This window comes from Macrosteles quadrilineatus, unplaced genomic scaffold, assembly GCF_028750875.1.
Source record: "Macrosteles quadrilineatus isolate MER2022 unplaced genomic scaffold, UCM_ALF_1.0 Scaffold_5__1_contigs__length_97177068, whole genome shotgun sequence".
Classification (NCBI taxonomy): domain Eukaryota; kingdom Metazoa; phylum Arthropoda; class Insecta; order Hemiptera; family Cicadellidae; genus Macrosteles; species Macrosteles quadrilineatus.
The window spans coordinates 41275475-41291653 of NW_026542598.1; the positions used below are offsets into that span (position 1 = coordinate 41275475).

Here is a 16179-nt window from a genome sequence, read left to right on the forward strand (position 1 = left end):
AATGTAAAAAATTACATTCTTCATAGCTTGAGAAAATAGGTCCTGCAAAAAATATTGTATAGCCTAAATCGCATCAATATTTGAGCATCAAGAAATGTTATTATTATATCATTGTGTAACCAGTTCCATTTGGTAACACAGGATTCCAACTCCCACGACACCGGGGTGGCGTCGTGTCGGTGTCAGTGCAGTGTGGAAACGGCCATTGGCGGAGGGGGAAAATCCCCTCCCTCGCCGTTACCTCCCCTACATGCGCTAAAAATTCTGTGCAGGTCGTTTTCTAACCGGCCGACCTATAGAGATTAAAATATGGTTGCGTAAAGGCTAGCTACTTACTCGAGATAATGTAAACAAGCCAATGGCCTTGACAAGTGGTTTCTGTTACGGGTAAAAATTACATACCACTGGGACTTTCCAAAAAAAGGTTATCTTCTTTTTATTGGTACTAAACATTGCACCAGCAATTCAGTATGTAAAATTACTTAATTCAGTTTTTAGGTTGTATATTCAAATTAATTGATTCAATTTTTTATTTTTTATTTTGTGACAAGAAAGATCAATCAATCATCAATTTATTTATTGAACAATAATAATGAATACATGCATATTATACAATAGGTGCAAAAACCATACAAGGCTTGTCTGCACCAACATACACACAACACTTCGAATGAAGTGATTATTTGACACCTTGAGGCCTGAAGATGGTTCACTAATGAACCGAAACTAGTTGCCAAAATCAGCAACAAAGGATTACTATATGCAGGTATTGTAAACCATTTTAAGGAAACATAACCTTTATTGCCTGTGCCAATTTAGCCCCAAGTAGACTACCGCATTAAAGTAAGATCTACCCATTTATTTATTATATTTTAGAAGGATTTTTTATTTTGTTGGGAAACTCTGATTTTGTTATATTCTGACTATAAATATATCGATCCCATCTATATCAATTTGGGAGCAGTTAATTATTTCCCATGACCACATGACCCTCAAACTAAAAGGCCTGACAAACACAAGTCTTACTACAAAAGCTATAATATTATAAATTATTTTATTCTGTAGACCAATTGGTTCATACATAGGGTGTAAAACCTGAAGTTAAAAGATCCATGTCTTATGTTTTTGTTTTTGACAGTCTAATGTTATTCTGGAAAACCTAACTGATTCATCTATTCATCGGCCAATCTATCCTTAGTACTATTTATCAGTCAGTTCTGTGTAGTAGCAGTACACGTGTTCATGAGGAGGGTTGGGGATGAGTTGAACGTTTCTCCCAGACAGTCGCGGATAGTCACTGTAGGCTAGACGGTAATGCTCCTTCCAACCGAGGCTCCTCGCGAGTCTAGCAGTGTACTCGTTGACGCAGCACATAGTGAGAGCTTTAAACCCGGCAGCCTTTGCTTCTTGTATACTTCTCTCAACTAGTCTACGAGCCACGCCTCGCCCTCTCCATCCCTCCGTTACCATCAACACTCGCAGCTCTATCCACCTCTGCGGCAATTTATCCAACTGCTCCTGGATGGTAATAAACTCTAAGAACTCTTCCAGCTGAAACATCACATTTAATTAGACAACTTTTGTCACAGCGATAAAACCAGGGTGAGCGGGAAACAAAAAATTGTACATGAATTTTGATTACCGAGAAAAGGTTTGTCATTTATCATTACCAATTGAGAGTAACGCCACCTAGTTGTATTTTTCAACCAAAATATAAGTGTAGGATGAGTGTAGAATTGTGTGAGATGATCTGTGTAACTTTGTTACTAAGATCAGCTGTTTCACCTGTCAGGATCATGTTTAAAGCCCAATGATCAGGGACAGCTGGGTCTAGATTTAAACCATAAAAAAGTCTTTTTTAGGATCAAACCGGCAACCTTTTGATTGTCGGATGAGCACTTTTAAACCACTCAGCTGCCAGTCTGTAAATTGTACATAACGTTTTTATTGGAACAGGACATTTGGAATAGTTGCCAGGCTATTGGGTTAAGGACCAGGTACGGTTGGGCGTCAATTTTTAAACAGGACGTGATTAAGGATTAAGATCACAAATATGATAAGGAGATTTACAGGAGACAATCACAATGTTTTGAATCTGAAAAATCTGAGATTGTCCTTGAATTTTATTTTCATAACCTGCACGACAATCGAAACCCCCCTCAATCAAATTCCACTCTGAGGTTCCTGAAATTGTGTCATACGTGTTTGGAAACTTGACAGAATTATATTTTTAGAATTGAACACAAAATGGTTTTATAATGAAATTTTCATGAGTGTGAAAATATTATTTAACATAAATCAGTTGTATTACACGTATGAACATGGCAAAATAAATTAATCACTTGCTGGTTTGGAATGGTAAAATAAATTACAAAGACAAATAAAATACCTCAAGCTGCTCTGGAGACGGGTCAGGTTCTCGGATGATGGTCGCATGAACTTTGTTGGCTGCAAACCCGATGATGTTTTTTTGTCCATCTTCTGCCACTATGATGAAGTCCTCAGGGCTATAGTTTGGCTTTACCGACCTCCGAGTGGTGATTCCAAACATACGGTTAAGTGGGACAGAGTCTTGGAACTCTATGTACAAAGGCTGTATTCTATCGTAGTCTTCAGGGGCCTCCAGTTTTGTGACGGTGACTTCCATTGCATCTGTCAATTAGGAATTGTTTTACTGATTGTTATTTGTAAAGCTTTAAGCCCTAAAGGGCATCAAAAGTAACAGTACAGTACAGTACACTCCTGATTAACCGAGGTTGTTGGGGCCGAGACTACTAAGATTACCGAGAATCATGGACAGGGGCGGCTCCAGGACAGATTCTGGGGGGGGGGGGCATCCAGTGACTATTTCCGGGGGGCCTGGGGGGTATGGGATACCCCTCTGTGAAAGGGTGGTCCGGGAAAATTTTGAAAAATATGTGTTCAATATTGCTGTTTTAGGCTATCTAAAAGTGCTGGACGTAACTTCATAAAATTCAGTTTACTCCAACGTTCTTTAGTTGTAAGTACAGAAAATGATTTTTTTATCACAGGAAATGAAGTACACACCTTTAAAATAGTATATGTTTAATGTTTTCTTTTAATCCACAAATAAAAAAAAATACTATGTTTATAATACTAGAAATCAACAAAAACATTTTAAAATGTGTTTTCTTCTAAATAATATATTCCTAAGACGCAAGAGGCCATGAAACGTAAATTCGTGTTGACATTTAGCTGAAAAAGCAGTGTTGCTGAGAAACCCCTTATTAATTGTTGTACTATGTTTATGGGTAGATAGATATCTCTAAAAGCAAATTTGATTCATAATATATGAAATGTGGTGTACAACAAACTGTTGTCATTCAAAAGAGACTACTGTAGGTACAGTTACTCACTACAAAAAAAAAACCCTAGCCTATATACATTTAAGTTTTAAAGACACAAGAAAGTTACATTATAATAATTAACTGGTAAACAACAAACTGTAGTAATTTAAACGAAACTTCAAACCAGTTAACCACTAAAACAAAATAACCCTAATCTAAGTAAATTTTAGTTTTAAAGACAGAAGAAAATTAAATTAACAAGTTATAAAATGGTTTACAATAAACTGTGGTTATTGAAAAGAAATTACAGCTAACCACTAAAACAAACCAAGCCTAACCTAAGTACTTTTGAGTATGAGTTTTAAAGATACAAGAAAATTAGATTCATAATTAAACTGGTTAACAACAAACTTAAGTTATTATACGTGACACGACAACACAGTGAACTTCATTCTCACATCACACGTGATAATACAAGTCGGCCTAGGTGCTTCTTCAAAATCAGTATCGAAACATCGAAATCGACCAAGGAAACGACTAAATGCAATCACATGTTTTGCCTGTTTGTAACAGAGGGCGACAAAGACTCCACAACAAAATACAAACATGTAACCTTATAAAACAAAATCCAACCTTCGAATGACTGAGTTTGCAAATCTGTCTATTACTTTGTTAACATCCACTTTAATATCCCTGTGGGTGTAAAGCAAATATAAACCGCTTAATCTTTCTTCTCCCATCGTTGATCTTAACCATGTCTTTAACCGTCGCAGTGTAGAAAATGATCTTTCTGCAGACGCAACATTTACCGGCAAAGTACAAAGTATTTTTAGCAAATCATAAATGGTAGGGAAAATGTTGTGTCGCAAAAAGCTTCTAGAGCGTCTAGTGCAGTTTTCGGTAGATGAACTCCTGATGATTTTTCTCTAAGCCATTTCGCATACCATAAATCAAACTCCCCTTTGATAAGATTACTTTTTTGTTTTTGCCCAAGTATTGGTGATAGTTTTTCAGTTAGTATGAGTAAATTTGCCTTATCTTGTGTTGGTGGAGAGTTAGTTTGTGGCTCAAGTTCAAGGTATTTTACAATCTTTGACGGATTGAGTATAGTAAGACCAAAACACACCACACTAATGCCAACCTGACAATGTTAAATTTCTTTTTAAATATGAAATTCAATAAGAAAGAGATTAAAGATGTAATAAAAGTGAGTTCTTCGCAAACTGATTGTGGGTTGAATTACTGCAATGGGCTACTTATGCAAAACTTATGGCTAAATATGCGGTGGTGCATATTTATTCATACATGTTTTTTTTTTTATCTTTCCTTGCCCCCCCCCCCCCTGGAGCTGCCCCTGATCATGGATAACACGGAGGTCGCTTAGACTTTGAGGTTAGGGGTAATATTTCATGTAGGAAGTCAAATAATTGTGAAATAATAAGTGTTTTAAAAGTACAGTGTTGAGAAAATATGACCAAATGAATATTATTTTCAGATATTTAAAAGAATATAGGTTCTTTTATTAAAGAAAACAGTAACAAAAACATACTCAATGTTTCATTTATTGTCTTGAAAACCTTTAAATACATTGTTAAAATAATGAGAACCCTCAAAGTGTAGCTAAGTCCTAAAGGCTGATTTCTACAAAGAGTGTGGTATAAGAGGTTCAATTTGATACCAAATATGTATCGGTAATCACAGTCAAGAGTTGAGAAGATAAAAACAGTTAATTCTAATAATAAAAATATTTTTCTTATTTTACTTATGGTAAAAAGCTATTCAAAATGACGTGACATTTAAATCTAAAATAAATCATAATACCACTTACGATAGATTGCAAATAGTTAATACAAGCAGCTTATTTTATTGAAAACATCTTTAACTAAAGCAAAACAATTTCAAATAATAAGCAATGCAAATCAAGACTAATATTAAAAACCAGAAAATGATGATGCAGTGACAGTGGTCTAAAGTAGGCCATTGATTGATAACACAACTTGAAGGCAATAAATAGTTTTGATAGCTAAATTTAAAGTAGCTAAACTATACAATAACACATCCAATATATTAAAAGAAATAGATTTACACTTACATAGCAGATCTAGTACTCTCCTGAATGATGATTTTTATCTTAATTTAAAACAAAGTCTAGTAAGATACAGTGTTTACTGAAGATAAGAACTCCATTTATTTACACTAGAGATTAACACATGGTAGCGTGAAGGCTACCTACTTAGTCCAGAAAATGTAAACAAGCCAATGGCCTTGACAAGTGGTTACTGTTGTGGCTAAAAATTACATACCACTGGGACTGGGAATAAGGCTATCTTCTTTTTATTGGTACTAAACACTACTTCAGTATATTAAATTACTATATTCAGTTTTTAGGATGTATTTTCAAACTAATTCATTTTCACATTTTTTTTAATTTTGTGGCAAGAGAGATTTATTTTTCTATTAAATTCAACAAAATATTGAATAAGTTTAAATTTACTGTACTGCAAAAATAAACCCCCCGCCGCAGCAAACCTGCAGACTAAGCGAATTTCAACTTGTCTGATTACATTTTACATACTAAAATATTTCCATAAATAAGACATTTTATTCCCTATTTAAATAACATTAGATTTAACAAGTGCTTAGGTTTGCTGCTACGGGGAAGGTAAAAAGTGTTTTTTGACCATACATCAATAGTATAGGATGAAATAAATAAATTTGCCAAATTTTATCAATATATACCCATAAACAAGTAAACTACAACAATTTTCATTTTCTCCATAAGAATAACATGGGAATTTTTAATTACACTATTTTTGAATTTTCTCCGTGACCGTTAGGCATACAACAGCACTTCAATATACCAAATTATTTCTTTTTTTTAAGCTCTACAAAACGTTTTAGAAAGAAATCGTAAAATTTTTGTTTTTGGGTTCAAAAATGGGAAAAACCCATTTTTACCCCATAAAACCCCCCATAATCCCCCGTTCCCATGGTCCGATTATGCTGGATCGCAAACTCGTTCGAATAAACGTAGGTTTACACGTTTGTACCAAATTTCATCAAAATTGGATCATTTTTGCTAGAGTTATCGAGCTAACGGACACATATATATATATATGAATTTGAATGGATGGTGTTTTTGGCCTCTAGGGACCTCAAAATGAAAAATTAGATCGGTCTCGGGTCCAGGTCTTACCATGAGTACTACGGTAATAGCTTATTCCCTATATGGGAAATTCGCTAAAAACTACAGTTGTAAAAAATATCCACAGCTTATCTAACAGATATAATACATTCAGAGTTTTTGAATAACTTTTTTTTTACCCTTCGTTCTTATTCTTCCTCTCATATATTTTGAAACAGAGTGTGGCATTTTCCATAGTGAAATTCATCAGAGAATAGAGTAAGCACTCTCACAAGAACAAAGGCTACTAAAAATAGGCGACTAAATCATTTCAGTTTCTTGCTTGGGATAAATAAAGTGAACAAATATCCAGAATTTATAATGAAATGTGTTTATTGTCTTGTGAATTTATACAAATTATTGACAATGTCCGAAAAACTGCTAAAACTAGCATAGTCAATATACTAACTAAACTATAAACTAGCATGAATACAATATACAATATTTACAAGAATACTACACACAAGGAGACATGTTACAATACATACTTTAATATTACAACCAAATAATCTTATTGTTCAGAAAAATGCAAGGCATTTCGAACAATGAAAATTATTAAACCCCATAACCAACTAAATCCAACAGTAATTTGATAAATTTGCTAGCTCCTACTTAAAAATTAATAAAAGGCATTTCAAAAAAATCTTTTAGAGAATAAAAAGGGTTGTTCAAAAGCCATTTGTAGAATTTAGATTTAAAAGTTTTATTAGGATATTTTGTTATTAAATGTATTAGCTTGTTGTATATTTTTAGTGAGATTACAATATGACTTTTAAGAGTTTTAGACAGTCTAAAAAAATCTATGGTAGCAACGTTTTTATTCCTTGTATTATGAACATGAGAATTTTGTTTGATAAGGTTGGGATTTTTTAGAATATATGATACAGAGTCAAATATATAAATGTTAATTACTGTTGGAATTTGTAGCTGAATGAACAGGGGTTTACAGTGTTCCTGTTGGGGTTCACAAGATATGATTCTAACTAACTTCTTTTGTAAGACTAAAATTTCCTCTATCCTACTGCAATTTCCGTAAAAGATAATATTGTATCTGAAAATGGATTGGAAATAAGCAAAGTAGGCTGTTTTAATATAATTTTGATCTATACAATGTATTAGTTTAGTTATAAGACAAATTACCCTTGAAAGCTTAGAACTTATGTAATCTATATGATCTCCCCAAGAAAGGGTCTTATCCAGATAAATACCAAGAAATTTAACATTGTCTACATAACCATCCAACATATTTGATTCACAGGGTCTAAGGCTAAAAACAATTTTTTGAGTTTTATCTTTGTTTAAGAGGAAGCCGTTTGATTCAAACCAAATAGAAGCTTCATTGATTGAGTTTTGAGCTAACTCTTGAAGTTGTTTAAGATCGGGATTAATATTTAAAAATGTTGTATCATCTGCATACAAATAAGTTTTACTGGTTATACATTCTGGGAGGTCATTAATACAAATTAAAAATAATAGAGGACCTAGAACAGATCCCTGAGGCACGCCATATTTCATTTTTAATTCTTGGGACCATTCTCCATCAATATTGACTTTTTGTATTCTATTGTTTAAGTATGATTTGAAAAAAGAAAGTGGAGATCCGTTGATACCATAAAAACTTAATTTCATTATTAGGTCATCATGGTCAACACAATCGAAAGCCCTACTCAGGTCGCAAAAAGTGGCCTGAGCAAGTGACTTCCTCTCAAAGACCATTAGTACCTCATTAATCAATTTATCTATTGCGTCTGATGTACACTTGCCCTTTCTAAATCCAAATTGTGATACACTTAAAAAGTTGTTTCTTTCAAAAAAAGAATTCAGCTGGTCAAAAACCATGATTTCAAACAATTTTGATACTACAGGAATGATTGATATTGGGCGATAACTTTCTGGAATATCTTTTTTACCTTTTTTAAAAATGGGACAGACTCTGGTGACCTTTAATTCATCTGGAAAGACACCCTCAAGGAGACAGAGATTAAAGCAGTAAGATAGAGGTTCAGCTAGATTACCAATAATCTGTTTAAGCAAACTATTAGACATGAGATAAACATCATTACTGCTAGAGTTTTTTAGTTTTTTTGTGGCTTTTATTAGATCATTAGGTGTGATAAAATTCCAGAAAAAAGGTACAGGAGTAATGGAAGAATTATTAACTAAATCTTTTGAACTGTAAGCATTACTAACAATTTTCATTTTTATGTTTTCAATTGATTCAATGAAAAATGTATTGAAAACATCAGGAGATATTTTGGGTTTTTTTGTATTGAATAAAGAATTGCTACTGGTTTTAATGATTTGCCAGGCAGTTTTACATTTGTTATTACTTTTTTCTATGAGATTTGTGTTATATTCTATTTTGGCCTTCTTAATTGAATGCTTATATTGATTTTTTAACCCATTATATGCTTGTTTTGTTTCATTTGAAACGCTTTGACTATTTTTTACTATTTTATCTAGAAAAATTAATCTTTCTTTCATAACTCTTAACTCACTATTATACCAAGCATTACAATTATTTTTTTTCGAATTTTCAGTTTGAATTTTTATTACTTTAGAAAAATAAGAAATGTTATCTTTTAAAACTTTGAAAAAAACTCTGAACGTATCTTCTGCTGTTGAATTTATACAATTAAACACTTGTATCCAATCATAAGTGCCAAGCTTTTCTACTAATAAACCAACCGAATCTTTTGGCAAAATTACTTTAGAAAAAGAGTTTAAAGCAGCATATTGATTAACACAATCCTTATCCAAATTCAAAGTCAAATTAATTAGAAGACCATTATGGTCAGAGAAGGGGAAATCAAATACTTTACAGCTTATATTTGCGTTTTTACTACAATTTGTTAATACATTGTCCAGGCAATTGTTGCCTCGAGTGGGGGAGTGATTTAAGAAGTGAAAATTGTGCTGGCGTAGTATATTAAGAAATTGTTTAGAGAGGTAGTTGTTCTGAGTCAAGTCAAAACTTTTATTAAAGTCTCCTCCGATGATTGAAACATAATTAGTCCAACGAGAGAGATGAGTTAATAATTTATCAAAATTTTCAAGATATCTGGAATACATATACATTTATCTCTTCAAATTGTGTAAAAAGCCACAGGCCTAGAAACACTCAGAATATAAATTATAAATTTATTAGATATGCCTGCTTAGGTTTTAATACCCAATAAAAATCCAAAATGAAATGTTATTCAATAAGATTGAAAATGCATCCTTAAAGGTTTTTCCCTGAAGCTAAACAAAATTCATTCCACAGACTCTTTTGGAGAGAGAAATTTAACCTGGAATTTGTGTCATATATTTTTGATTGATATATATTTGTCTTAATATCGGCTTTGAATTTACAGTGGCACAAGATTATCTTTATCAAAATTTATTTTGACCAGAATTACTTGCTCTAGCCAGTAGACCAACAGCGCCTGGACACCTTTCCCCAGTAACCTGAAGTTATCAGATCCATGTCTTTTTTGTTTGACAGTCTAATGTTATTCTGTAAATCCTAACTGATTCATATATTCATAGGCTAACATATCCTTAGTAAAACCAGTCAGTTCTGTGTAGTAGCAGGTCACGTGTTCATGAGGAGGGTTGGGGATGAGTTGAACGTTTCTCCCAGACAGTCGCGGATAGTCGCTGTAGGCTAGACGGTAATGCTCCTTCCATCCAAGGCTCCTCGCGAGTCTAGCAGTGTACTCGTTGACGCAGTCGGGGATAGTCGCTGTAGGCTAGATGATAATGCTCCTTCCAACCGAGGCTCCTCGCGAGTCTAGCAGTGTACTCGTTGACGCAGCGCATAGTGAGAGCTCTGAACCCTGCAGACTTTGCTTCTTGCATACTTCTCTCAACTAGTCTACGAGCCACTCCTTGCCCCCTCCATTCCTTTGTCACCAACAATTCCTGTAGCTCTATCCACCTCTGCGGCAATTTATCCAACAGCTCCTGCTCCTGGATGGTGATAAACTGTAAGAACTCTGCCAGCTGAAACATCACATTTGAATAGTTTAAATGGAGAAACTACTTTTTCTCACAGTGATAAAAACAGCTGAAAGCTGGAAACCGAAAATTGCACATGAATTTTGATTACCAATAAAAAAAGTCTGTGGATCAATTAGTTTTGCATGGGACCAGAACATATGAAATAACTAATAGATGATGGTTGGGGGTCCAAAGATTAAGATCACTGACACAATCAAATGTCGCTGTGAATCACAAGTCGTCTGTTTTGAATCCGGAAAACCTGAGTGATTTCTGAATGAGATTAGCTGAGTTTCCTGAAATTATGACAGTTTGGAAATTTGACAGGTTTAGTGGAAAAATTAAACTAAAGTGTACACAAACTGCTTTAAAATGAACAACTCACGAATGAGAAAACATAACTTTACATTTGTACTATACGTATGAAAAGATGGTAAAAGAAATGGATCACTTCCTAGATTGAAAGAAAGAAAGTATTGTTGAATCTTAAAAGACAATAAAATACCTCCAGTTGCTCTGGAGAGTAGTCAGGTTCTCTGGTGATGGTCGCAGCCGCGTGAACTCTGCTGGCTGCAAACCCGATGATGTTTCCATGTCCATCTTCTGCTACAATGATAAAGCCGTCAGGGCTGTAGGTTGGCTCTACTGACCTCCAAGTGGTGATTCCAAACATGGGACCAACAGGGACTGAGTCATAGTACTCTTTGGACAAAGACTTTAGTCTGTCATAGTCTTCAGGGGTCTTCAGTTTGGTGACCTTCACTTCCATTGCATCTGTCAATTTAGAATTGTTTTAATGATTGTTACTTGTAACCCTTAAAGCCCCAATGGACATCAAAAGTGACGGTACTATACACTTCTAATTAACCTAGATTGTTGGGGTCCGTGGCTACATAGGTTACCGAGAATCTTGGATAACACGGAGGTTGCTTAGACTTTGAGGTTGGGGGCTACAATATTACATTAAGGAAGTCAAATACTTAAAAAAGTGTTTTCATAGTACAGAGCAAAAAAAATGAAGAAATGAAAATTTTACGGTAATAGTAAAATAAATGAGGTTGTGCCATTTTTGACTCATGTGATCTTTTGAGCTCAAATTTGCGGCATTGTATTCTCCTAATAAATACCTTAATTTGATGTGCATATCAACCTGTTACATTTAAGATTTCCTTCTGACTCCTTGCACACCGTACCAAGATTAAAGTTTATCACTAAAGAGGTTCAAAAGTTACAGATACATTTGTGAAAATCGCATACAGAGACAGGCATAAAACTAGACATTTTAGACCTATGTTTACATGGTGTTTTTTCTTTGTTTTGAACCAAGGAACAAATGTGCATATGTATATGAATATAAATGAATGGTGGTTTTGGCCTCTGGGGACCTCAAAACAAAAAAAATCGACCCCGGGCCCAGATCTTACCATGAGACCTACAGTAATAGCTTATTCCCTATATGAGAAATTCACTAAAAAATCAAGGCATTTGAACAACAATTATTTTTATAAAGAATAGTATTACAAACCAGTAAAGATGAAAACAGTGACAGTGGTCCAAAGTAGGTCATTGATTGATAACTAAATTTGAAGAAACTTAATTAGAAACAGATTTTTACTTACTTGCATAGCAGATCTACTATTCTTCTAAAAGATGAATTTGATCTTAATTTAAAACCTAGTCCAGTAAGATACAGTTTTGACTGGAGAAAAATACTCCATATTTACACTTGAGGCTAACATTCTAAAGACTACATGGCTTGAAGGTTACCTACTTAATCCAGATAATGTAAACAAGCAAATGGCCTTGACATGTGGTTAGGCCTACTAACTGTAGGCGGAGTCACAGTACAGTATGCTAAAAATTACATAGGCCTACTACTGTGACTCTCTAAAATAAAGTTCTTGTCAGATTACATAAAATATTACTTAGTACTAAACACTGCACTAGCAATTCAGTATATTAAATAATTTGTATGTTCAGTTTTCTAAACTATTAGATTGGACACAAGTTTATTTTAATTGTTTTAATTTTAATTTATTTTAACTGCGAGTTTAAAAATACTCTTTCTTCCAAATTGCTCGCCTTGATTTCTTACGTTAATTTACTTGCTGATCACTAGAAAAGCCGCACTTATTCCGCATAATAATATATAGCTTCATCTTCATCCATCTTAAAAATACACAACAAAAGTGAGGCATGAGTGTGGAAAGCTGAAAGGCATGCCTCGAAGCGCATGCAATAGCGAATGCGTTGATGCATGTTGAATGTCGAATGTTTCAAGTTGAAAGGCACATTACATCGTTAAAACTGAAAGCGCACAAGTGTAGACATAGCTAATCACAACTCAGTACAAAGTGCAGTTTTTTTTTATTTTCACTCGCCTGAGATAACCCCTTTTTATGCTTGTGGAAATGATCACCTTGGGGCTCACGCGGCCCTTAAGTTGACTCTGGTGATCTATGTAGCGTTGCAGGTGGCTTAGATCAGCTGTTTACTTAGTAAGGAGCACTTATCAAAGTCCAGCTAATAACGACCAGCTGGCTCCAGTTTTGATCATCAACATTTTTCTCACCATTGACTAGCATAAGTCAAATTCCCTGATACTGAGGCATGGTATCGATAAAGTTTTAACCATGTATATTTTTTTCTAGGGAAAATATGACAGATGTCATCATTCAACATTTGCTCACTGATCAGAAGGTTAGAATCAAATGCAGAGACCTGGTCAAGAAAATTGCAATCTACAAACATCGGTTAGCTGTACGTATCGATCATTCATTTGTGTATACTAAAAACATAGTTTTAAATGTAATTGGCCTACTCAACTGCTTTTAAGGAAAATGTTATCTAACTCCATATTATGTTGGGTGCAAGGTGGTTGGAAAAAGGTCTGGCTGGGCTATTTGCTAGGTTTGTATATGTGATTCAATGCAAAACAATGCACATCCACAAAACTGTAACGGGTTTGGACCACTTTCCCATTAAAGTTTTGGAATTTGCTTAATTTAAAAAAATTCCATTGGAGTGGACTCAAGCAATCAAAAAACAAACAAACAATAGGCCAGCAAAAATCCACGCAGACAGCAATCATCTACAAGTTTTACACAGTGGCGGATCTAGAACAGCCACAAGGGGGGGGCGAACCAGGGGGTCTGGGGGGTTCGGCGGTACCCTCCGAAAAATTAGTGTAAACTAAGTCTCCAAAATGGCAGTTTTATACCATTTCTTTGTCCAAAGTTAGTGTAACAAATTATTTTACCCAATTTGTATGCACTACTGTATTATATGCAGTAAAAAATATATGTATATGTATGCCCGAGGGGGGGGCGGTCGCCCCCTTCGCCCCCCCTCTGGATCCGCCACTGGTTTTACACAGTTACCTTAAAAAAGGACAGTTTTTAGACTGCCTAGAAGGGTATGAGACCTACCAATAAAAAAGAATGAGTCACAACATATTTTAATTAACAGACTTCCTTCTAACATTATCTGTGATACAGTTATTCAAATAGCACAAAAATACCGAGGCATTCCATAGATAAGGTGATAGGAGTAAGGACACCTCAGTCATGACCACCATCATGTACTGGGTCACCACAGTGTCCTGCCCTGTATGTTTGTATGTTATGTCTGTCTGTTCTTTTGATCTATGCTTACTGTAACCACTTTTGTTTGTGTGAACTTTTAGCGAATTTCCCTATAGGGAAGTAGCTATTACCGTAGGTGGCACGGTAAGACCTAGACCCGGGACCGATTTACTTTTTCATTTTGATGTCCCCAGAGGCCAAAAACACCATTCGTTCAAATTTTATATATATATATATATATATACGTCCGTGAACGCGATAACTTGAGTAATTTTTGTCCGATTTTGATGAAATTTGGTTTAAAGGTGTAAAGCGGGATAAACTCGAATGAGTTCGCAAACCAGCACAATTGGACCATGGGAACGGGGCTTTACGGGGGGTTTTATGGGGTAAAAATTGGGTTTTCTCACTTTTGACCCTCAAAACACAAAATTTCCCTATTTCTCTTTAGACCTTTTTAAAGAGCTTAAAAAAACAAATAATTTAGTATATAAAAGTATTTTTGTTTGATTATTAGTAACGGAGAAAATTTAAAAAATTGTAAATTTAAAATTCCCATGTTATTCTTATGGAGAATATTGTCAAATGTTGTAGTTCGCTTGTTTATGGATATATTTTGATCAAACTTGGCAAATTTATTTATTTTGTACTAAGCTATCAATATTTTACTCAAAAACACACTTTATTAGTTTCCTTGTAACAGCAAACCTAGGTACTCGTTAAACCTAATGTTATTAAAATATATTTAACTGAAAATCAATTCAGACAAATGGAAATTCGCTTAGTCGGCAGGTTTGCTGCGGCGGGGGTATTTACCTACTCATGGAATTTTTATCTTGAAACTGGTTGCCATAGACTACAGTTGGATCACCAACAAACAGGTAAATTAAACCATTTTATTTAATCCTGGGCCACCAAATTAATTTTTTTTTCACATGTTCAGGTCCAGTTACCAGAAAGAGTGGTGATCTATGAACTCTACTCAGGGGAACCGACTGGAATGCATTACAGAGTCAAGGAGAAGATTAACCACAAGCTGCAGTGTAACTTGCTAGTCGTCTGCTCTGACAACCTGGTCCTGTGCCAGGTAAAACAACCAAAGTGGTCATTAAATATGAATTTTGAATCTCGGATATTATAAACGGAGCAGATATTTTACTATGATTTGAATCGGATTTTAGCAAGAAATACTGTGAAAAGTATCTTCAAATGTATATGTTGGATTGTAGCATTTTTGTGCAATTTAAATTTTGACATTTTTTTAAAAATCTTTGTTGTCCGTGTATGCGTTGCGGCAAATGTCGGAAATTGTATAAAGTAAGGGCTGTATTTATGTACGCCAGCAGTGGTTGAAATTGATCTTACGTTATTCTTCAAAGCTATTTTTTTAGTATTTTATAGAATTGTGTGCATGCAAAATAACACAAATAGCGAATGTGTCTCAAGGACTACCTGTATTTATTTGTCTGCAAATTCAATGGTATCTTACTGTATCTCCTACTAGGAGATTAATCTTACTTAAGACATAAACTAGAACTAAAATTTTTCATATGAATTTTAAATGAAATATACTCCCTGTCATAATAGATTAACGTTATCCACCACTAAATATGAAAAACGAATGAAAAAAATCATTGCATTTTGGATAATGATGTTTGAGGTTGCATAATTTAGGTGAGTAATTAAAATTATAATTTCACTGTCAAAGTTGTTAAACGTATGACTTCAGCGATTGTGAAATTCAATCAGATACTGTCATATCAGTGATTCCCCCTTACTTGTAGTGATACTGTTGTAGGAGAAGAGGCTGCAGAGTTTGATGTTTGATGGAGTCTCCCATCAGATACATCAAGGTGATCGGAGGTCCAGCAGGCAGAGAGGGGCTGCTACTGGGTCTACTGAGTGGACAGGTCCAGTATATTATACTGATACTGTTGTAGGAGAAGAGGCTGCAGAGTTTGATGTTTGATGGAGTGAAGGTGAGAGAGTGGGTGATGGAGTCTCCCATCAGATACATCAAGGTGATCGGAGGTCCAGCAGGCAGAGAGGGGCTGCTACTGGGTCTACTGAGTGGACAGGTCCAGTATATTATACTGATACTGTTGTAGGAGAAGAGGCT

The 16179-nt window shown here is 34.7% G+C and overlaps 3 protein-coding genes across 4 annotated transcripts in view; 1 reads left to right on the forward strand and 2 right to left on the reverse strand.

Annotated features, from left to right (window-relative positions):
* Positions 1–16179, forward strand: part of LOC128993833 (intraflagellar transport protein 122 homolog) — a 67505-nt gene that overhangs the window by 30841 nt on the left and 20485 nt on the right. Inside the window, exons 10-12 of the mRNA XM_054417881.1 lie at positions 13128–13236; positions 15004–15147; positions 16001–16138. Coding sequence (XP_054273856.1) covers positions 13128–13236; positions 15004–15147; positions 16001–16138 — 391 coding nt within the window. The remainder of the gene's footprint in view (positions 1–13127; positions 13237–15003; positions 15148–16000; positions 16139–16179) is intronic.
* On the reverse strand, positions 555–5512 carry LOC128993831 (uncharacterized). 2 transcript variants are annotated; one of them, XM_054417878.1, is made up of 3 exons: positions 5401–5512; positions 2390–2652; positions 555–1551 (listed from the first exon to the last, which is right to left on the reverse strand). In XM_054417878.1, exons 2-3 carry the CDS (start codon positions 2645–2647, stop codon positions 1201–1203), a joined length of 609 nt encoding a protein of 202 aa, XP_054273853.1. In that variant the 5' UTR covers positions 2648–2652; positions 5401–5512; the 3' UTR covers positions 555–1200. The 2 variants fall into 2 exon arrangements, with proteins under 2 accessions (XP_054273853.1, XP_054273854.1); XM_054417879.1 differs by lacking the exon at positions 5401–5512 and adding an exon at positions 5137–5377.
* Positions 10055–12182, reverse strand: LOC128993832 (uncharacterized). The gene is made up of 3 exons (XM_054417880.1): positions 12096–12182; positions 10982–11250; positions 10055–10479 (listed from the first exon to the last, which is right to left on the reverse strand). The coding sequence occupies exons 2-3, from the start codon at positions 11243–11245 to the stop codon at positions 10183–10185; spliced, it is 561 nt and encodes a 186-aa protein (XP_054273855.1). The 5' UTR covers positions 11246–11250; positions 12096–12182; the 3' UTR covers positions 10055–10182.